The 21,362-nt window shown below is 39.1% G+C and overlaps 2 protein-coding genes and 1 pseudogene across 2 annotated transcripts; 2 read left to right on the top strand and 1 right to left on the bottom strand.

Annotated features, from left to right (window-relative positions):
- Positions 1–3,232: 3,232 nt before the first annotated feature.
- On the top strand, positions 3,233–4,393 carry LOC122005161 (transcription factor MYB2-like). Its single transcript, XM_042560099.1, has 2 exons — positions 3,233–3,570; positions 3,650–4,393. Exons 1-2 carry the CDS (start codon positions 3,408–3,410, stop codon positions 4,225–4,227), a joined length of 741 nt encoding a protein of 246 aa, XP_042416033.1. The 5' UTR covers positions 3,233–3,407; the 3' UTR covers positions 4,228–4,393.
- A 2,955-nt stretch (positions 4,394–7,348) lies between these two features.
- Positions 7,349–12,438, top strand: LOC122005160. Its single transcript, XM_042560098.1, has 8 exons — positions 7,349–7,522; positions 7,760–8,195; positions 8,451–8,516; positions 8,646–8,756; positions 9,225–9,344; positions 9,412–9,552; positions 10,077–10,310; positions 11,852–12,438. The coding sequence occupies exons 2-8, from the start codon at positions 7,761–7,763 to the stop codon at positions 12,275–12,277; spliced, it is 1,533 nt and encodes a 510-aa protein (XP_042416032.1). The 5' UTR covers positions 7,349–7,522; position 7,760; the 3' UTR covers positions 12,278–12,438.
- Positions 12,439–12,725: 287 nt separating this feature from the next.
- Positions 12,726–15,421, bottom strand: LOC122004114 (annotated as a pseudogene).
- Between the last annotated feature and the right edge of the window lie 5,941 nt (positions 15,422–21,362).

The following is a 21,362-nucleotide window of genomic DNA, read 5'->3' on the forward strand; positions in this document are numbered from 1 at the left end:
TCCCATGAATGTCGCATCTGTTTCCGCCATGCCAATGCTTGCCTTTGAGTTTGATGGCAGATTGACCTTTATCCGATCAGGAACCTGCTTATACTCAAAGATTCGCTCCACTTCGTTCAATCAATCGACGAAACTTTCTGCTTGTAATGTACGAGAAAATTCGGGCAGTTCAACCCAAAAACCAAGGTCTTCATAAGGCTTCTACCGAGTACGATGGTATTGGCTTGCAAACTAATGGTAGTAAGGATTCTCGAAGTTAGACTCAGACCATCAATCTGAAATCTCCAGACCTTTAAGATTTCATGTCGTCGTCATTGTTGTCATTTGCTTGGTTAACTCTGTAACTTGCATTCATAAATCCTTAATCGTCATCATATCCTGAACGCTATATCCACAGTGCTCAACTTCCTCAATCAATGCTTGCTTGTTGTTGCGACCGCAACTATGACCATGACCATGACATTTCATTCGACATGACGCTCGACTTCTTCAATCAGACACTACCTGTTCTGATACCAACTGACACCGAGCAAGATGACGATTATTCTGCGAGTAAGACAAGAAGAAAAATTGGGGGGAGAAAGCAAGAAGAGAACCAGAAGAATATCAAAGAAAAATCCACCATTTGCTAAAATAAAATTTTGTTAATAATAGAGGGATGTTTCCTCATGCAACTACACATGCATTTATATACACTCTAGACCTTAAGACTCAGAAAGGAAAAAAATTATGAAATATAAACCTTAATTCTACTTTTGTAGAGAAAGAAAAGAGATCTTTCCAGAAAAAGAAATCTCTTGACAGAAATTGAAATTAACACAATAAAAAGTTGATATAAACAAACTAGGACATAGAAATATCAAAAATACTAAAATTATCTTAAATACCATACAAATATAAATTAATAAAAATAGCATAGATGCGGTCTAAACGATGGAATTTGAGTTGGAATTTAATAGTTACGGGTTCTCCATAATAATTATTGATCCTGTCAGAATGCGGAAACAACGGACGTTGGGCACGTGGCGCTCTCTGAACTGATGACGTGGATCTCCGGCGAACCTGCAAAGAAGTCGGGCCTGGAAGGGGTTCCCGGCGACGACCCTCCGACGCTCAAGTCAGGCAAGAGGAGATGCAGAAGTGGCTCCGAAGATACGAGAATGCGTAAAAGCGTACCTCCGACGAAGTGTGAGGACCCTTATATAGAGCTGTGAAGAAGCTTATGCACACACATCAAGGCGAATACGTGTCCTCTTACCATACCTCAGTATGGGCTTATCAGAGGAGCTTGCCTGACACCATACCGCTACAGTCCGAGCACCTCTCTGATGGGACGGCAGAACCTTCTGTCGTAAGGTTTAGTATATGACTTGGTTGCTGGACATGCTTGTTGTCAGAAGGTGTTTCCCGATGTTTCCCTTGTTCTTTTTGTCCCTTCTGTTCCTGCGCCGAGCGTTCGGCCGCTCGGCAGTCCCCTCTCGTCCGACCGGACATATGTACTGATCCGCTCGGGAGATTCCCGGTCATGTGCTCGGCTAAGACTGTTCACGGCATTGTTGCTTGGTGCCTCGGCCGAGCGGGCCATCCGCTCGGCCCGGCGACCTTGTTCCCCATGAGCGTCGGAAACCCGACTCTCCGCCGGGTTATCTTTGATTCTGTTCTGACCAGTCCGGTCGGTTGATCCGACCCTTACCCGACCGGCCGACTCTCATCTTGCCCTTGGACTTTTGACCTCTACGCGCGTGTCATTAACTTCCCTCAAAGGAGGCCCCCGTTCTTCCTGCAGGATCAACTATAGATTTTGAAATTCTGTATATGTAATTATCGACAGAACCTAATTCTGTGTCCCAAGTTAAAAATTATGATCTTTAAAATTTTAGGTTAATCCTGCATCACAGGTTTGCTATTATGCTCGATTTCTAATATGAGCGTGCACTTTGTTGAACCCTATCCCATATACAGATCGCTATCGTTGGCTTTTAGCCCTCCACTATTTCTGTGCAGACGTTAGCCACTTGGTCACTAGGTTTCTATCTCATCTCATTTCCCCCTCATTATCAGATTGTTGAATCACATATGTGAACTTTACTTTACTTTATTGTGTAGTCCGAAACAAAAAGACATCCACATGTCTGCGGCGGATTAATTGTAATATGAAGAACATGTTTAATTAGTTGTTGACAGAACAATTAATTTTCTATCGAAAGCACTTGCTAATTAATCTTTTCGGCTCCTTCTATTACCGCGTTGCTATATATAAAAATTGGGTTTCTGTATTGTTGAAGGCCAAATCGTAGTTGACCTTCCTCAACTTCCTTTCTGTCAACTCTGTTCGTAGATGGAACGCGGAAAAGGAGAAAGACACTCGCCCGCCTATTCATCTTCCACCACCACCATTATACAAAAGGACTAAAAACATCATCATCGCCTTGTCTTTTGTACGCCTTATCCTAATTATGAACCATTCTTAAACTTTTGTGAAAGCTCACGCGTCTCAGGGCCGATTATGTACACTAGTATTTCTCTCAGGTAACTAACAACCTGTTCCTCTTGCAGTTTCACCTAAAAGAAACCTCCACATGTTTTAATTTCACCAGTTAAGTTCCCCCCTTTTTTAATCGTGCCTTTTTAAAACAATGAGAAGCATGCCGGAATGACTCTGATGCAGTCGATATCGCCGATCGCGTGCCGTCCCTGACAATTTCTCCATGATTTGACGGTGATTTTAATTTGTGCATAAAAATTTAACAATGAATTCGATAAAATGGATCCAGCAGTGTCATAAATGGGAACCAAAAGACTATTTGATTCACTTGGCAGGGTGCTTAATTTTTCTCATGGATTTGATTAAGTTGCTCCATCATATTGAACTTGGCAGTCACATCTTAATTTCTCAGATTTAGGCGAGAAAACCGACCTAGCTACGTTAGAAATCCTCCTCTAGAACATTTGACATCTGTGGCTTTCGACAAGCTGCTGCTTATGATTAATCAGGCAAAGTAGAAAGACCGTAACACCCACTCACCAGTGGGTGTTACAGTTCGCAGGTTTTTGCAGAACAGTAAATCCGTTGATGAACAAGAGTTCTTCCTTTTTTTTTCCTTCAACAATAATAATAAATGTCTGATCTTGAGTGGGCCAAGGTTACAATATCTGATCTTCATAGACAATTAAAGGAGAGATACGGTAGTCGCTAGCTAGCTGTAAGGTTTTTGAACTAGAAAGGTAGCTAGGCCACCACTTGGGTTTTTTAAAGGACTGGGGAGTAATCTTAATGCTCCCTTTGCCTTGCAACTAATATATATATAAGCTAATTCCCCGCCCGCCTTACTACCAAGTCACTCCGATCCAAAATCAAATTCTCCGATTCACATCATCCTGCAGTTTCCTTGTTAATTTCTTCAATCATGGAGTTCCAAGAGGGGATCAATTGTAGCTCCTTCACCGAGGTACAGGGCGAGGAGATGGACCTGAGGAGGGGGCCGTGGACGGTGGAGGAAGACCTCGTTCTCATGAATTATATCACTGCTCACGGCGAAGGCCGATGGAATTCCTTGGCTCGTTGTGCCGGTAATTAATTAACTTAACTTTAATTGTTGCTATATATAGATGGATTCTGATCGATTCGTTTATTACTAATCAATTACAGGGCTGAGGCGAACGGGAAAGAGCTGCCGGCTCCGATGGCTGAACTATCTCCGCCCCGACGTTCGGCGGGGAAACATCACGCCGGAGGAGCAACTCCTCATCCTCGAGCTCCACTCGCGCTGGGGAAACCGGTGGTCGAAGATCGCGCAGCACCTGCCGGGGCGGACCGACAACGAGATCAAGAACTACTGGAGGACGCGCGTGCAGAAGCACGCGAAGCAGCTCAAGTGCGACGTCGACAGCAAGAAGTTCAAGGACGTCATGCGCTACCTGTGGGTGCCCCGCCTCGTCGAGCGCATCCGCGCCGCCGGCGGCGCCTCTGTTCCGGGGTGGGCGGAGGAACCGGCGCTCGGCGTCGCCAAGCGGATGAGTCCCTCGGACTCCTTCGGGATGCAGCTCTCGCCGCCCGATCCGGTTTCCGACGGATACGAGGACGGCGGGGTGGCGAAGCGGGCAGAGGACGACCGCAATTGGTCGGAGTCGGTTTACGATGACCTGGCGTTGCCGGACTTAGACCAGAACACGTGGACGGACAGTCTATGGAGTCTTGAAGACATTTGGTTGCAGGAACAGTTCTAATGTTATATTTTTCTCCTTTTTTTTTAGCAGTATTTCTCAAAGTTGTAATCGTCATTTCCGAAGGGAAGAAATTAAAGCCATCTTTGTTTTTTTATATATTCTAAATGTTTAAATTACCCAAAAACAATTAATGCTAAAACACCTGGAACAGTGGGAACTTAAAATCCATGCAAGATATTAAATTAAAATCTCTTAAAAACAATCTTTTTCTTTTTGATTCTTTCTAATATACCTTCTCATTAACAATTGAATGTTTTCGATCGTCAGCATGATCCTACTTCCTCAAGTAGTTGCTAACTACATTTTTTAGTGGCATTTCAGTATTCTAAATTGCGCATGCTTATAAATTATATGATTAATAAACTTACACATTTGTGCACTTTTTGTTGGTGGAGTCTTAGCTTCATAAACCATCAACGCATTTCGAAACTAGTTACAAAACAAAGGCTCTGGATCGATCATGTTACCTATTCAAGGGGCAGCCTAGCAACCTTTACAAGGTTGATTCAGGATAACATATCCTATTAGATGGTGGATTAGAGTAATAATGTTGGATTTACCTATGAAAGACTAATTGTGGCTAATGGACGTCTCAATCCCTTCACCTCATCATATCTTAGTCGCCCACTTTTGTATGCGCAATCGAAAATATCTTTTGCATTTTACAACTTGTGTGTCAGGGGATACAAACAAATTGTTGGATTTATTTTTAAAAAAAGATATAAATCTAGTTAAAATACCTTAATATATATATTTAAGGGTGGTAGCTGATAGGGTTAATTGACTGTGACTGTCGCAGGGCTCTCCACAGGATGACTATGAACTTGGAAATGTTGCTACGAGGGTGGTAGCTAATAGGGTTTGGTGGTGTTAGATATGTGAGTTGGCCTGTGTCTATGGCTATCTCAAAAGATGAATATGCATCCACAAATGGCGTTGTTTGTCAAAAAACTTTCTACCTGTTTCTGCCGGAATTGGCTTTGGAGTCGAGAAGCTTATTGTGAGCTTCCATCGTAACAGTAGTGGCACATGGAGTAAGTCCAGGCCGATTTCCACATGACCTGGAAAATGCATCGCTCCCTTCTGCATCCGCGGCAGGTAGAGGAATCGAGAGGAAGTTCGGGCAGAAAAGGAGGGTGTGGCATGGGGCAAGGCGTTAATAAATATAAATGGGCAATCAGAAATACTCTTGCACGATTTATTAGGTTTAACAGCAGATTTTCTTCCAGTGTGACAAATCCAAAAAAAAGTTAGCCGTTTACTTCTTGATTTATTTTAGTGCCGGTAAAAATTTTTTATAAGATCGGATTAGTTATTTTCAAAATTAGTCAATTCAAAAAATTTAAAAAAATAGAACATAAAAAATACCCTAGGGCTTAGTATGATGATAACTGATGGACAAATTTTATCAAACAATGAGAGTTTGATTCTTAAACGGTACAAATAAATGTCTACGGTACTTGTACTTGAACCACTCTTAGTACTAGATCATCCCAGGTGACCCATCTTAACTAATGAAAAACCTCCGTGGATCGAGCCAACAATCTCATTTTTTTTTCTATTTAAAATATGAAAAAATGATTTTGGTTATGTGATTACCAAATAATCACATAACCAAAGTTATCGGGAATAAAATATAATTAAATATTATTTGGTTGAACATAATTAATACAATTAAAACTTATTTGTTTAAAGATTTTAATAAATAATCTAATTTTATATTTATTATATTATCCTTAGTTATAAAATCAACTATATATATCTTTTAAACTGTATGTTTTTTTATTTTTTTCCTTTTCACATTTTTTTTCTTTATTTTTATGTGTTTTTTTATTTTTTTATTTCTTTTCGCTTTTTTTCCAATTTTTCATTTTTTAAAGTTTTTTATTTTTTAAAATTTTTGAAGTTTTTTATTTTTTAAAATTATTTTTATTTTTTTCTTTTTCTTAAATTTTTTTTTATTTTAATTTTTTCCTATTTTTATATATATATATTTTAAAAAATTATGGTTTTTATTATTTTTATGTTTTTTTAATTTTTTACGTTTTTCTATTTTTTTCTCTATTTTTTAAAATTATTTTTTTTCGTTTTTTTTTAATTATGTTTTTTTATTTTTTAAAGTTTTTTATTTTATCTTTTATCTTTTTTATTTTTTCTTTATATTTTTCTTTTTTATCATATTTTTTCTTTTATTAGAGGATATTTTGGATAAAAAAAATTTGTTAACTCCGAAATCAAGAAAAACATCAGTTTTTCAAGATTTTTCGATTCCGGATTGTATGCCCCTTTTACCGGACATAAAACATTACTCGGGAATTATCGATTACCTAAATCAAACAGGATTTTTGTTGATAATCTTAGATGAATAACCAAGATTAATAAGGATAGTTCTAATCAAACGCACCCTAAGAATAATCGTATTTCCTGAATGTATTCGATGGATGAGATCATTATCCCAAAATTAGTTGGCTTATAAAATCTCAAGACCTAATATTAAAAATAAAATAAAATAGAACATGGAAAATGGAATCAATAGATCACCAGAAGCAGTAAACGCGAGGAATTCACAAATTTCCAGTAGAAGAATATTTTTCAATGGTGTCGTAAGAGAAGGATCATAAGATTCCTTGAAGATTGGTGAAATTATAACGATCTTTCACCCTGTTAAGGCTTCAATCACGCCACTGAACAACTGTATATCCAGACAAAACTCGTACCCTCTACTCAAGAGTTAAATGTGCAAATATTATATTTCTATTTATATTTTAAGGCCTCCACACATTCTGCTTGTTTGAGTTTTTCAGGATGTGCAGTGTGCTAAACTACCTAGATGAGTTTGAAGCGTGTAGTTTTGTATCATATTTTCATTTTTTTTTTCTCTATCATATTTATGGAAGACATCGAATGAAAAATTATATCCTTTTTTATTTCAACTAACATTTCTTTATTGCTTAATAAATATGATTAAGCTAACAATAAATAATTGAAGTCCGACTCTTTCCATAAAATTAGGATGTCAAGTCAAAGTTCCACAAGTTGAATTAGTCCATTTACTCCTCCGACAAGTATTCGAGTGTTCGAAACACTAAGCATGATCAACCACCGTTAACTATGGATCAGACCGTCCTGCTTCTCCAAACGCCCAGGTTTCCAAGGCGCGTCTGATTACGAGCAAAAAAACACGGTCTTCGCTCGGTTACGGCTCCCACCTCGCACTTCTCCCTCACCCTTTTCACGCTGACGGAGGAAGCGAAGCTCCTGAATCTTCTTCTTCTTCTTCTTCCAGTCGACCAAGGTTTCTTGATCGATCCTCAAATATTGTTTGACTTTGGGTTGATTTAGTGATACTGGTGCGTACTCGTATGTAGTTCGAGCTCATTCTATGAATTCTCGTTCTTTTGAGTTTGAATCGAGTCAGCTGCGAAGATAGATGTAAAATTTATGTCCTGGTTTACTTCTGTTTCGTCTTTGCAAATTGCAATGGTTCCTCCGCCCAGGCAAAGTGATTGATCTTCATTGGTTTTGATTACAGAATGGCCGTCTCAGTCTTCAAATCTTCATCTAAGAGAGGCGCTTATGCTTCACCTTCTACCACATCTTCATCAACAAGGGATCGGCCGATAGAGGATTCAGGGAAGAAGATCCCTCTTCGGAGGTCAAGAAGCATCGTTTCGTCTCCGAGAAGCAATGAAAATTCAACGTCAAAACATTTCTTAGAATATGCTAACACAAGGGATAATCCCCTTTTTGATTGTACAAGTTCATCACCGTCATCGCCAGAAGCTGAGTGCTTGAGTGAAGCTATGAAAAGTGATGTCTTGGAATGTAGAAGAGGGCGATCCTTGGTGAAGCACTCCAATTTCAGAAGCGAAAGTACATGTAGTGCGAGGGAAAGGAGTTCGTCCAGAGATATGGTTAGGCAGTCTCGAGTTCGGTCTCTTTCGAGGGGGCAATCTCATATTTCTGAGGTTTGATCAAATTCCTTATTCAGAATTCTATTGTTTCATGCTGTTTCTCAAATTGTAATGACGAGAATGTATCTTTAATTTCTGGATAACAAAAAGTTGTACTTCTCATTGTTGGAACAGATACATTCTGTGAGCTGACCTTCTATGATTCATGTGGCATGTGTGTGAAATATATATATATATAGTTAATTGCTTGAAGGTGTTACTCATGTGTATGGTTAATGTGATTGGATTTTATTTTTTCATGAACAACAGGACCGCCATTGGGAGGAAAGAAATTCTAGAGACTACTTTTCTGAAACAGAGTCATCAATGAGAAATGTAGGTCAATATATAGTCCTCCATTTTCTTTCATTAGCATTTCATCTCTCAATGTCTATATGGGCTGCAAGCATGTTTCACGTTCGTTTCTGTCGGTCTGATGTTTCTTGATGATTTAACTGTTTTCAGTATTATCAAATTGAGCATTTTCCACCTGATCTTGAAAGTGGTGGACTTTATGAAATGGTTCGATCAGAAGTACATTCTGCAGTTTCTGAAATCACAACTAACCTGGAGAATGTAAGTTAACATTGCCTTATTACAGCCTAGTTAGTGTGTTGCTGCTCATGAGCGCAGAAATATATTATATGTATCCACAGTATCACTAATTAGATGGCTTAAATTTGAGTGTTTTTTTTCCTTAATTCTTTGGGTGATGAATTGAAGATTGCATATAGAAAACAGTATGCTTCTAAGCAATAAAATTCTTGTTTCCAAGTTTTTGCTATATCTCCTCTCATAAAATTCTTTTCTTCTGCAAGTGCTAGAAATTTCTTCCAATTTAGCATTTTAGCAACATTATACTAGTGAGTTGTGCAAAAATATTTTAACTCTTGAATGCTTCAAAATTCTACTTACAAGAACTAAAATTAACATGTGAATGACATTATGAAAAATATGGAGGATCCCTAGCTTTCATTCTTTACAATTATCTGTGCAAAACATTTCTCATAAACTTGTGTCCCTCACTGTAAACCTGGACATCAGGTTATCAAGAGAAAGGTTCCAGTAGACAGTATTGGCAATGTCCCTCCTGAGTTGGTTAATCAGGATGAAATTGAATTAGTTCCTGACATCCAAAGGGAATATACATTCATGCTCGAACAGGTATTCACATTATTTTCTAATCTAGATTCTTTATCCTCTTACTGTACTGAGCCTCTAAACTATGCAGTCCCAAGAACGCATAAGGAAACTACAAGCTGATTTGGCTATTGAAGAGCAACGTCGGCATGAGCTAAGCAGAATATTGAACAACATAGTACTTGAAAATGAAAAGAGCTCTAGTACACGCAAATCTAAAATGAAAAGAAAGGCAAGCTTAATCTGTCAAAAGCGAGCAATGAATTGATAGTATTCTTTATCATAATTATTCCCTCAAAGACATTTGGTTATTTAGTGCCTAGACTTATATTCATTCTGTCTTTTTTTTTGTCCATTTAGTTAATATGATAAAAAAGTAATGACCTAATAATTCTAGGAAACTCAAGCATGGTGGAATATTATTGGATGTTTCTGTTTGTTAGTTTTTTGTCTTTTTAATATGTAGTCACAACTTACACGTGCTGCCTTTTTCATTTTCTTGGGAAATTTTTTCTTGAATTTGAGTTAGACTGATGGGATCAAAATTTTCCCATCAGTTAGGTTAGCTTAAATTTGGCATCCATGAACTAGAGGAAAGTTCTAATTTGCATGGCATCAGATAATTTAAGTGGTGGCAACTTATGTAATATCTTTGGAGCCCAAAACAGGAATAGCTAAGAGACTAATGCAAGAAAACCATTAATTATATTCTTTCACTACAATAGTGTTGCTTAATTTCTCAAACCATGGTTGTAGGCAAGCATAGAACGACTCAAGATGTCTAGGCGTCTAGCAGAAGAAGCAATGACATATTTTGATGAATGTGTTTCACTGTCAGCGTTTGATGGTTCCGACTTCTCCTCCCAAGAGGATCAACAGATAAACTCTACTCTTGGAGTCATTTCAACAAGAAATAGAAGGTTTCTCTCAAATGGATGCTCAAGCTATGCTATATCAGATTACCCCATCACTCAATTTGAACATCATGAGGTTTGTTTTTGATCATCTGATTTATTATTTGGTTGGCTTTTGCATAAATAGTTTCTTTACTTTCCTTCTTAAACCATGAGAGTTTTTTTGTTTTCTGATTTATGTACTATGGCTTTAGTGTAAGATTTTTGTCTACTTGAATTTTAAGTTTTAACACATGCTATTGTAATTTTTTCAAATCAAAAGGTTTTCAAAAAGGTTTCACAGGGAATATGGAGAGGAAGAAGAGATTTCATTTGATGCTAGTCCAGAGAAGGAGATATAAATAGAGGCTTTTGTATAGTCTTGAATAGTTGGAGAACTGGTGGAGCATGTGGTGCAGTCAACATGCACAAGCTAGTCAATGGGTGTAGACATGGCTCTCATGAGACATAAATGTGCCGCACGAGGTTCACATGCCATAAAGCAGTTCTTGGTGCACTTTGCACCATGTAAGACAACCTGCTAATGTGTTGATCACTCTATTGAGGTTGGGCCTCCATGCAGTCAAATGGATTTGTACAATCAGTGTCATCTGATAGGTTTAGGTGAACCATTGTGTCGGTTGGTGGATCATTGACACGATCCAAGGGCCCAGATTAAAACCAAATGGATGAAGCACAACTATTGCAGCCCAGTTGAAGGGTCATCGAGTAGTCTGTAAATAACACACTTGTTGGGTAGGGTGGAGGGCAATTCATTATTAATAAATTATATACTCCACGTTTGTCTTGTACTGCCTTGTCTCTACAGACAACTCTAGCTTTTGGATTTACACATATGCAAATGTCAAAAACAGATGAGTCTAGTTTCAGATTAAGTGGAGTTTCGGCTCTACCTCATCTGTACAAAATACAAGAGGGTGATTGATTTTGTTGTACAGCATACGAAATTAGCTGGACTAAGTTGCACATTGATTGGTTGGGGCAAAGTAAGTCTAATGGAAGGTGGTTACATTCCTTGGAACCGAGATTACTACGGTTGGACCAGCCAGATTCAAACCCACCCACAGACAATAAATTACATATTCCTGTCCTTGCACTGCCTTCATCTCTGCAGACAATTTCAGCTTTTGGATTTGCACAGATTCAAATGGAAAAACAGCCGAGTCTTGTTTCCAATCGAGTGGATTTTAAGCTCCACCGCATTGGTATAAGATGCAAGGTGGGATTGATTTCGTTAGCATAGGAAATTAGCTAGACTAGGTTACACATTTATTGATTGGAGAAAACTAAACATTGCCGAAGGTGATTACATTCATTGGGATAGAGATTACTATGGTGGACCAGCCAGATTCAAACCCATCCACGGTCTCTCTTTTTTTTTTTTTTTTTCTTTTGACAGCATGTACTAGCTATTACTTCTGATATTAGTTACAAAGCTTTGGCTACAACTCAAGTTAATAGTTACTTGATCAAGTAATAATCACTTTCTTTGATAGGAATGCCATGTAGAAAGCAACATAATCCTGTTGTCATTTTGATTGTTGCCATGTAGAAAGTAACATCTGTTGTTCTAGTTCAGAAGAAAAAAAAACACTAAGAAACATGTTTTCCTCACAGGGTTTGGACAATGATAATAGGCCTTCACACAGTTCTTCAGTATCTGACTCGACAATTATCAACCATTGTATTGATAGAGCTCTTGATATTATTCATCATAATGGTGGAGATGATCTACCAGAGTTCTACACACCACGTAAGGGAAACTCTTATTTCCAATATGGAGATGAACCTGCTGGATCCCTTGGACTTCATAAAATAAGAAATGACCATACTGGATCTGTTGGAGCTCATGAAATCAGAAACTACATTCCCGACTTGGAGAAGACGACTAAATCCATTGAAGGTGTGAAAGAAGAATCAACTTATAATGCTAAAGACTATTCTTCAACCCCATCAGACGAAAGCTTACTTTTTGAGAAGGTGACATTCAGAAACAGAATAAACTTTGGTGGTATGCTTGTTTGTAGTATCAATACCTTTTAAATTATTTTCTTTTTTTTTTTAAAGGAAAAATAGTTGCTAATCATATGAAAAGAGAATTATTGATTGACATTGTAAAGTTGAATATTTGATGTACAGGAGACCTTTCAATTATTTTGTAATACCAAGTTAAGTCAAAAATAAATAAGGTATATGTGAATTAATGGTTAAAGATTGTAATATGATTGTGTAGTGTGTTCAGAACCTTTGGTGTCTCTGTACCATAACAAAGTGCAATAGAATTAGGTGTAGGTAAATAAAAATGGTATGTATAAACTACTAGAGCTGATCAAAGAATCATTAACAGTCAGATAATTTACTGCAACAATTTAAAAAAAAAAAAAAAAGACAACAAGGATCTGAAACAGCTGCAAGAGAAATTTAACTCTGATCACAAAGATTGGCAGACTTAAAAGTCAACCACAAAACCTTTGGGTTCCAATGCCCTTTCTTATACATATATATGTGAGAATTCTCCTCTACTACCCATCTAACCATTGTAACAGAATAACTGAAAATAAGAATATAAGACATCTGGTTAGCATGCCTCCCGAATTTAGAAGAGAAGAAGCAGAGGCATTTCCACTATTGTACTGATGAGGGCTGCAAGATTCAAAGTTAAAACCAGATTGAGGCTCCAGTAATACAAAATACCAACTCAGAAAGAAAAAAAACAGCAAGGATTCATTCAACTTTAGGAATGACATACTTTACAAAATCTTTAAGAACGCCACAATAGAGTACATTATCAGGCATAGGTAGTTCGGTCCTGTTGTTAGGCTCAGGGTTGATGATTCTCATATAGACCTCCTGCCCAAGGTACCATGTATCTAGATTCTGTGCACGGATGTTCCAAACTCCGACGTTGTCCAAAGAGACCAACACAGCAGTCCATGCACCAGGATAAACCTGGAGAAACCAAGAAAGTTCAGATTTAGAGCAACAAGACGTGTGAAATGCTGGCAAAGAAAGAGGTGTCCTGGAAGAAATGTAAGCACCTGAGTTGAACTGCGAGAAACAGCGTCCCACATATTGTATGATCCTCTAGAATTATTTGTCCAGTCTCCATAACCCATTCTGCAATTAGGACATGATTGTTTAATTAAGAGAAAAAGAAACTGAATACTGAAAGCTTCTACAAGGATGCGTCTGCCAACTGCTTGTACTTACCCTACTACATAGAATGCATAGCCATCCATGTGGTAAGTCTGAATTCTGGTACCATTATTCTGAAATATCATCTCTATGAAACCCTTGTATGTTCCGTTTATCACAGACGATCGCATTCGAGGAGGTTCATCGCCGGGGACAGAGGGGAAATCAAGCGTATAAACTCCAGTCTTCTTGTACTCGTCCGCAAGGCGCAACGGTGTCGTCGGCGGCAAGTATGAAATACCATTGATTGTAGCTCTAAGTTTTCCGTCGATGGCCTGAAGTGCTGTGTTCTTCAGCACGTATACATTAGTCACATTGATCGTACGATATTTGTATGACCCTTGAGGATTCGGGCGTGCAGCGCCAGTAGTTAGATTTGTCCTTGAACAAATGAATTTAAAACAAAGTTAGATGACAAGCAACAGAATTAATCTACAAGAAGATCACTAACTAACTAGTAACAAACCTGATAGACCTGGCTTGGTTCATAGAGTAGCCTTTGTAATAGAAGTCATTAGGGGCATCTGGGAGAGGGCCTGATGCTTTTCCTCTAGAATTGGAGTAGTGCAGGATTGCGACACCAATAACTCGATCCCAAAGCGATCCATTCGTAAATCTAGCGCTCGCTACGATATAGAAATCGGTGCTCGCATTCTGGTCCATGGTGACCAAGAAAGAGTAAGATTGCCCGACGTGTATGTCAAGGTTGGAGTAGATCTGTTGCACTGTGTATGTTCCCTCAGCTTCCACGAGCAACAAGTCGTGATTTTGGATCCTAAAGTTCAAGCTGGTGGATGCGCCAACATTGTGGACGCGAAATCGATATGTTCTTCCTATATAGATTAAAATTCCGAAACATGAACATTAATTTATTCTGATTTGTGATCGATCGTAAAGCTCAGAATTGTTCCATGGATGGAGATCGAGATGGTCACCTGGCTCAACATTGATGGTCTCGTGCTCGATGCCGCGAGGAACGAGCGTGGCGTTGTATCGATACGGCCCCTTTCCATTCATCAAAACGCCATCAGGAACGCCGAGATCCTTCCCTTCATCGAGCATCTTCCTCAACGCCTATCGAAATAAAATCGCAGTGTTACAGCAAATGCAAATCAGAACAGAGTAGTGTTTAGTGTTCGGTTATGGAGATGCAAGAGCAGTACGGTGTGGTTCTTGGTGTACCAATCGCCGATGAAAAGGTGGACGTCGCCGTGCGGCTTTGCAAAAGGAACAGGGATGACGGCGCGGTTGTTGACTATGATGCCGCCGTAACCGCCGGCGGCGCGCTGCAGGAGAAGCGATGGGAAGTAGAAGAAGCTTCCGATCTGGTCCTTGACTTGGAAGCTGTAGGTCCAGTTCTTCCCCGGCGGGATCGGGCAGTTCGTGCCCAAAACCCCGTCGTCCCAGCTATCCCTGCGCAGTTGTATGCCGTTCCTGATTCGCACATCGAAATTTCACGTCAACTATTATTCGAAAGTAAACAAAAAAAAAAAATTAACAAGTGATATAGACCATGTGAACAGCAGAGGCTCGTCCAAGTTGTTGTGCACGTTGACGGTAGCGACCCAGTTGGTAGTCACGTTCATGACCGGGCCGGGAAACCGATCCGCCACTGCGATCACCTGATGATCGATTTGAACGATAAAGATTCAGAAAGAAGTTTAGATCCCCGGTATATTCTGCATGTTTCATGCACGGCACGTACCTTCTGACTGACGCCGAGAGGAGCGACGGTGATGTAGGAGACGTTCCAATCGAAGTGGGCTTGGGGGTCGGCTGCGTAGCACACGGTCGCCGCCGCCGCCGCCAGAAACAGGACGGCGGTGAACACCCAACGGTCAGACGCCATCGCGCGATTGATCAGGCGGAAAAAGGAATCGGGAGAGCGATTGAGATGGAATAAGGGGAGGAGAGGGGAGCGATGAGAAGCACCGCCGGCGCCGGGAGGTTTTATAGAGATTTGTGTAGATTTATTCGGAGAATAATTTCTTTCTCCGCGTTCCTAATTAATCTCAACTGGTTACAGCAAATTCTAGTGGAACTAGGAAACTTTCAATGAGGAATTATTTCTCACCAATTTTAGGTATGAACCAATCAGTCCGTTTTCGAATTTAGAAAAAAAATTAAAGAAAATTGTTGCGATATTTATAACAAATATAAAAAAAGTTCAATTAAAACTAGCTCGGTTTCAACTGGAATGGAAAAAATATAAAAAAATCTTTGTAGATCGCATATACTATGCAGAATTATATCAAAAATCAGATATACTAAAATTGTAGTACATAGTATATATACATATCAAAAATTTTCTAGAAGATTTCCTACCGAATCCGTTTTAATTTCAACCTTATTATTCGTTTCTGTATAGTGTAACCCGATAAGGATAAAACTTGAGATTTCTCTGGAAATAAAAAATATGTTGAAATACCTTTAATTCCATGAATTTTCTATTCAATAGTATTTTATTTCTTGTGTTTAAAAAATAACATTTAATCCCCATTGGATCAAAAGTTAAATATGAAAAATCTTATAACAAATAATTGTACACTTACCTTTTTGTTACAATTTTTCAATAATAATTAGAAGTGGAGAAAAAATATATTGAATTAACTATTATATCTTTCGATATAAATCCTTGTAAATTTCACCAACATAAATAACAAAATAATAATTTTAAAATAGATAACCAGCTAAAAAATTATTCCACCACCCTCACCAAATCCAAAAAAAGTAAGAATTCTAAATTGATGAATCAAAATCAAATGGAGATGGAACAAAATTTGTTATTAAAAATTTCCTCATCATCAAATGTGACGTACAATGAAATAGGAGTGATTTTAATTCATCAATTAGAATTCTGACTCTTGTTTGGTTTGTTGAGGGTGATGGGATAAGTTTTTTTGTTGATTATCCATTTCAAAATTACTATTTTTCTGATGGTTATATAGGTTCGTATTTAAATTTTATGAGAGTTTTTTACTAAAGATATAATGATTAATTCAATATATTTTTTCCCTCTTAAGGTTATTATCGAAAAATAATTAAAAAGACAAGGACACAATTATCTTTTATTTATTGTATCTCATATTTGATGATAATAAGGACCTTTGTTTCATATTTATTTGAATTTGGTTTGACTCTTTTTTCATTTGGTGAGAGTGATGAAATGAGTTTTTGGTTAATTATCTTTTCCAGAGTTGTTATTTTTTATTGTTTATGTTAATACATGTATAAATTTTATGAAGATTTTTATCGAAAGATATCATGGTCAATTCAATATTTTTCTTCGATTATTATTGAAAAATTATATATATAAAAAAAATTAAGGCACAATTATCTTTTATAAAATTTCTCACATTTGACTTTTGGATAAAAAGGGTTAAATATTATTTTTTTCGACCTAAGGAGCAAAATATTACTGGATAAAAAAATATATGGGTTACTAAAACAATAAGATGTTGGTGCAACCTTAGGTCAAGGTTGACTTGGTTGACCTGACTCGAGTTGACCTGACTCGAGTTGTGTTTTGATGTTTGACGATGTTTGACGAGGAGAGAGTTGTATTCTTGATGTTTGACAAGAATAGGTGTTCGGGAGATTGTAGGTGCAACCTTAGGTCAAGGTTGACCTGATTCGGGAAAAGTCCAAGCAGGGAGCTTGGCGAGTCAAGCAAGGAGCTTGGCATTGGAAAAGTCCAAGTATGGAGACTTGACAAGGCAGGTGACCTGATGCGAAAAGTCCAAGCAGGGAGCTTGGCATTGGAAAAGTCCAAGTATGGAGACTTGCCGAAAAGTCCAAGCGGGGAGCTTGGCACGAAAAGTCAAGTATGGAGACTTGGCACGGAAAAGTCCCGTGAGTGGAGACTGAGTGAGAAAGTCCTAACTGGGATGTTAGGCGGTTGGAAAGTCCCGGTGAGTGAAGCCGGGAAAGTCCTAACGGGATGTTAGGCGGTTGGAAAGTCTGGTGAGTGAAGCCAGCTGGAAAAGTCCTAACGGGATGTTAGGCAATGAGAAAGTCCTAGCGGATGTTAGGCGGTGTGGAAAGTCCGGTGAGTGAATCCAGGCAAGGAAAATCCAGATGGATCAGAATGATCGGACATCCGGTGTTGAGAAGTCCAAGTAGGTCGAAAGGATTGACCGGACACTTGGCAGGAGTTCTAGCAGTCAAGGGAGTGACCAGATGCTAGGGTGAAGTAGGTCGAGGTTGACCGGATATTGGTTTGGAAGTCTTGGGACTTGGTTTGGGCAAAACCAAGCTCGGATCGGTCACCGACCGATCCAATGTTTTTTTCTCGATCGGTCCGGTGACCGATCGGGCGTGCTCAGTTCTGTTGATTTCTGACCGATCAGGAAGAAAACAGAGGCGAAAAGAGCGACTGATCGGTCCACGCATCGATCAAAGATCTGATCGGTCGTGGACCGATCGAGACGCAGCATCGCGAAGGAAGGAAGGGATCGGCGTGGACCGATCCGGTATGTTTGATCGGTCCACCGATCGACGCAAATGTCTACGTACGGTCGATCGGGGACCGATCGGTAGGCTGATCGGTCCACCGATCGGGGTTCTAGCGCTGCAACGCAACGGCTAGTTTCTTCATTGTTTCTTCTTCGCAGTATAAAGGAGACGAGGGCATCTTCGTGCGGTTGCTTCTTTCTCTTCTCTTGCTCTGGTGCTTGAGCTTTGTTGAGCTCCTCTTCGCAAGCTTCGCGTGAGCTTCTTCCTTCGGCTGGGACTCCGACCGAGCTGCTGCTGTGGTTGGCGTCAAGAAGCTTCAACAGTCGACAAGAAGGCAAGGGTTGTTTACATTTGCTGTGTATTTACTTCTTGTTTCTCTTGTATTTGTACTCCTTATCTTGCTGTTGCAAGAAGTAGTTGTGGCGAGGTTTCTCCACCCATAAGGAGCTCATATTTAGCCGGTTCTCCGGGGACTCATCCACCGACGGATTGGTAGGCTTCGTCCACCTTACGGACACGCCGAGGAGTAGGAGTTCATCTCCGAACCTCGTTACATCGGTTTGTTTTTCTTCTCCTTAGTTTCTTCCTTGTATTTCCGCTGCGACTAACCCTAATCGTAGGAAGAAACGAGTAATTTGGGGCGGCTATTCACACCCCCCTCTCTAGCCGAGTACGAACGATCCCAACAAGTGGTATCAGAGCGAGGCCGCTCTTCGACGGATCAACACCCGGGGGAGCACGGGCTAGAGATGGATCTCTATGGAGAAGATGTCACGATTCAACCCTTCTACGAGTCTCACGACAACTTCACATATTGGAAGGTAAGGATGATGTATTTTCTTAGGACTAATATGTTAAATTGGTTTTGTGTACAAGAAGGGTTTTCCCCTCCGATGGATGAGGAAGGAAAACCTATCAAGAAGAAGGAGTGGACGAAAGAGCAAATCCGACAATCCGAAATCAATGACGAGGTAACAAAAATTATTGAATTTGCTTTACCTAATAATGTTTTGTGCAAGATAGATAGGTACAACAACGCCAAGGAATTATGGAACAATTTGGCAAAACTCCATGAAAAGGAGCCTAGTGAGCCAAGTAGCTCACATCATGGAGGAAGCGAATTGGGAGTTGAGGGCTACTCAACATCCAAGGAAGAAGAGGAGGAGAGTTCTTCTTCAAGATCGGAGCACGAAGAAGAAGCTTCTACCTCCGGGAGGGATGAAGAAGAGAGCATCCATCCATTCTCAACCCTAGGTAACTCAAACACTTTAAGTTCAAGTAAATTGCATATAATGTGTTTTGAGTGTAGGGAATTTGGACATTACAAGAGTAAATGTCCAAAGAAGACTAAGAAGACTCCACCGGCGCCAAAGATCAAGGAAGTCGGAGTCCCAAAACGCAAGGGCAAGGAGCACGTGGTGTGCTTCCAATGCAAGCAACGGGGACACTATAGGAGTCAATGTCCAAGGGGGAGGCAATCTCACAAGGACAAAAGACCAAGCACGTGTAAAGGGGGAGCGAAGGCAAACCCTAAGGTATCCTCTAAGGTTCATTCTTGCACTTCTAATAAGATACATGCTAGTAGTCTTATTGCAATTGTCAAGAATGATAAGCATGATAATCATAGAAATCAACATGTGTGCTTAGGTGCTAAACATCTTAGCTTAGATAAGAACAATACTAGGAAGGCCAACCCTAGGATTAACTCATCTAAGGCTAAGGAGAACCTAGGTAGAAACCCCAAGACAACTAGACATATGCCTAGGAACACCTCAAGAAAGAATGATAAATTAAAACTTGAGGTTTTAGAGAAAGAAAATCAAGTCTTAAGGTCAAGACTTAACACTCTAGAAAAGGCCCTAAAGAATTTAGAGAAGTCAACTCTAGGGTCTAAGGGTCAAATCTCAAAGCCCAAGGACAAGAAAGGTTTGGGTCACAAACCTAAGTCCCAAGTGGTCAAGCCCACTTATCATAATGTTCCATTCGATTATGGAACAAAATCTAGGGCTAGGAAGACCATCACCAAGGTCACAAGGGGAGTCACCCCTAGAGTTGATCTTGATGAGTCCCAAATGACCAAGGCTTTAAAGCCTAAGAGGGTCATTAGGAGGGTTGCTAGGGAAGTCATCCCTAGTGAATTTTTAGTGAACCCAATGAGCTCAAGTAGGTATTGGGTTCCTAGGAGCATTTTCTCTACCCCATAGATGGGTTAGAGAGTGTCAACTCCAATAAGAAGGGTAGTTAACCCAACTTTGAGGAAATTGACACTCAAGGAGCATTTTCAAGGTTTTGGGAACCTTTGAAATGAAATGGAATAATCTTTATCATTCACTCCTTGGAAGAGTAAAGTGTGCCAAAGTGAGAATATATTAATCTTACTTTAAATTGACACAATGTGGAAAAACCTAGAGAAATATCAAATTGGGATTTTTGATATTCTCTTAGGTAATCAAGGCAATCCGGGCCTTAATTTAGAAGTGCTACTCGTGTAAAATTTTTAAAATGGTATAAATCAAACAAGAGATCAAGAAATGCCAATTTGGGTTTTGACATTTTCTTGGAGCACTTTGGGCAATCTAGGATTAGAATTTAAGTTAACTAAGTGATTAAGGATACTTAGATAGGTAATCTAGGTATTTTATTTGTGTTAACTTACCATGGTTGTTTGCCATATGACATGTCATGACATCATGTTTAGTTTTATCATCATTTGAAATGTCATGATAGTGCTTAGGCTAGTTTATATGTCATGCTCTATTTAAGTTTTCATACTTTATGCCATGACATCATGACATTGGCACATGTTGTCCATTTATGATATCATTTATGCCATGTCATCATCTCTTGCATTAATAATCAATTGAATTGATTTAAGGATGAAGAACACATCTTGATATTGAGATCAAATTTGTGTTTAGAAAATGCATGAGACCTTAGCCTAAGTTGACCTTAACCCATATCTCACATCAAATTGACTTGAATGTGGTTTGATGCACCTTAGATGTGTGTGAGATATTAGGATCATGAGTTAGGATCAAGGTGCATAGTCATTGTACCTAGATGACCCTAATTCAAGAAATTAAGGATCATAGGGAAAGCTTGTGTACAAGTCATGTACATGTAGCCCTAAGATTATGGTCCTAAATTCAAATGGTTTTAAAAACATTTTAAAATTGATTTGAAAAACCTTGATGAAGCTTTCCTAGTGATAGCATTCTTCATTGAGCAAGATGATACAAAGATGACTTAAACTTGAACTATTTCAAAGTTTTTGAACTTTGTATCAAGATTGAAAAATGGAAACTATTTTCATAGAAAACTATTTTTCCTTGATAGTATATGGTATGAGGAGTGTATCCTCAAAATTTTACGATTTTTGGAATTTTCTGGAATTTATTAGGAGTTTCTGAATTTCCGGGAAGGGAAATCAGAAATCTCTGATTTCAGAGTGTGGATCGGTCACCGGACCGATCCAGGG

Source organism: Zingiber officinale, chromosome 7B (assembly GCF_018446385.1).
Source record: "Zingiber officinale cultivar Zhangliang chromosome 7B, Zo_v1.1, whole genome shotgun sequence".
NCBI lineage: Eukaryota > Viridiplantae > Streptophyta > Magnoliopsida > Zingiberales > Zingiberaceae > Zingiber > Zingiber officinale.

What these genes read in the sequence shown, in the direction of transcription:
- LOC122005161 (XM_042560099.1), top strand. Translation starts at nt 3,408, where the DNA reads ATGGAGTTCCAAGAGGGGATCAATTGTAGCTCCTTCACCGAGGTACAG. An exon ending in TTCCTTGGCTCGTTGTGCCG is followed by an intron (nt 3,571 to 3,649) that starts GTAATTAATTAA and finishes AATCAATTACAG; the next exon opens with GGCTGAGGCGAACGGGAAAG.
- LOC122005160 (XM_042560098.1), top strand. Translation starts at nt 7,761, where the DNA reads ATGGCCGTCTCAGTCTTCAAATCTTCATCTAAGAGAGGCGCTTATGCT. An exon ending in AATCTAAAATGAAAAGAAAG is followed by an intron (nt 9,553 to 10,076) that starts GCAAGCTTAATC and finishes CCATGGTTGTAG; the next exon opens with GCAAGCATAGAACGACTCAA. An exon ending in CTCAATTTGAACATCATGAG is followed by an intron (nt 10,311 to 11,851) that starts GTTTGTTTTTGA and finishes TTTTCCTCACAG; the next exon opens with GGTTTGGACAATGATAATAG.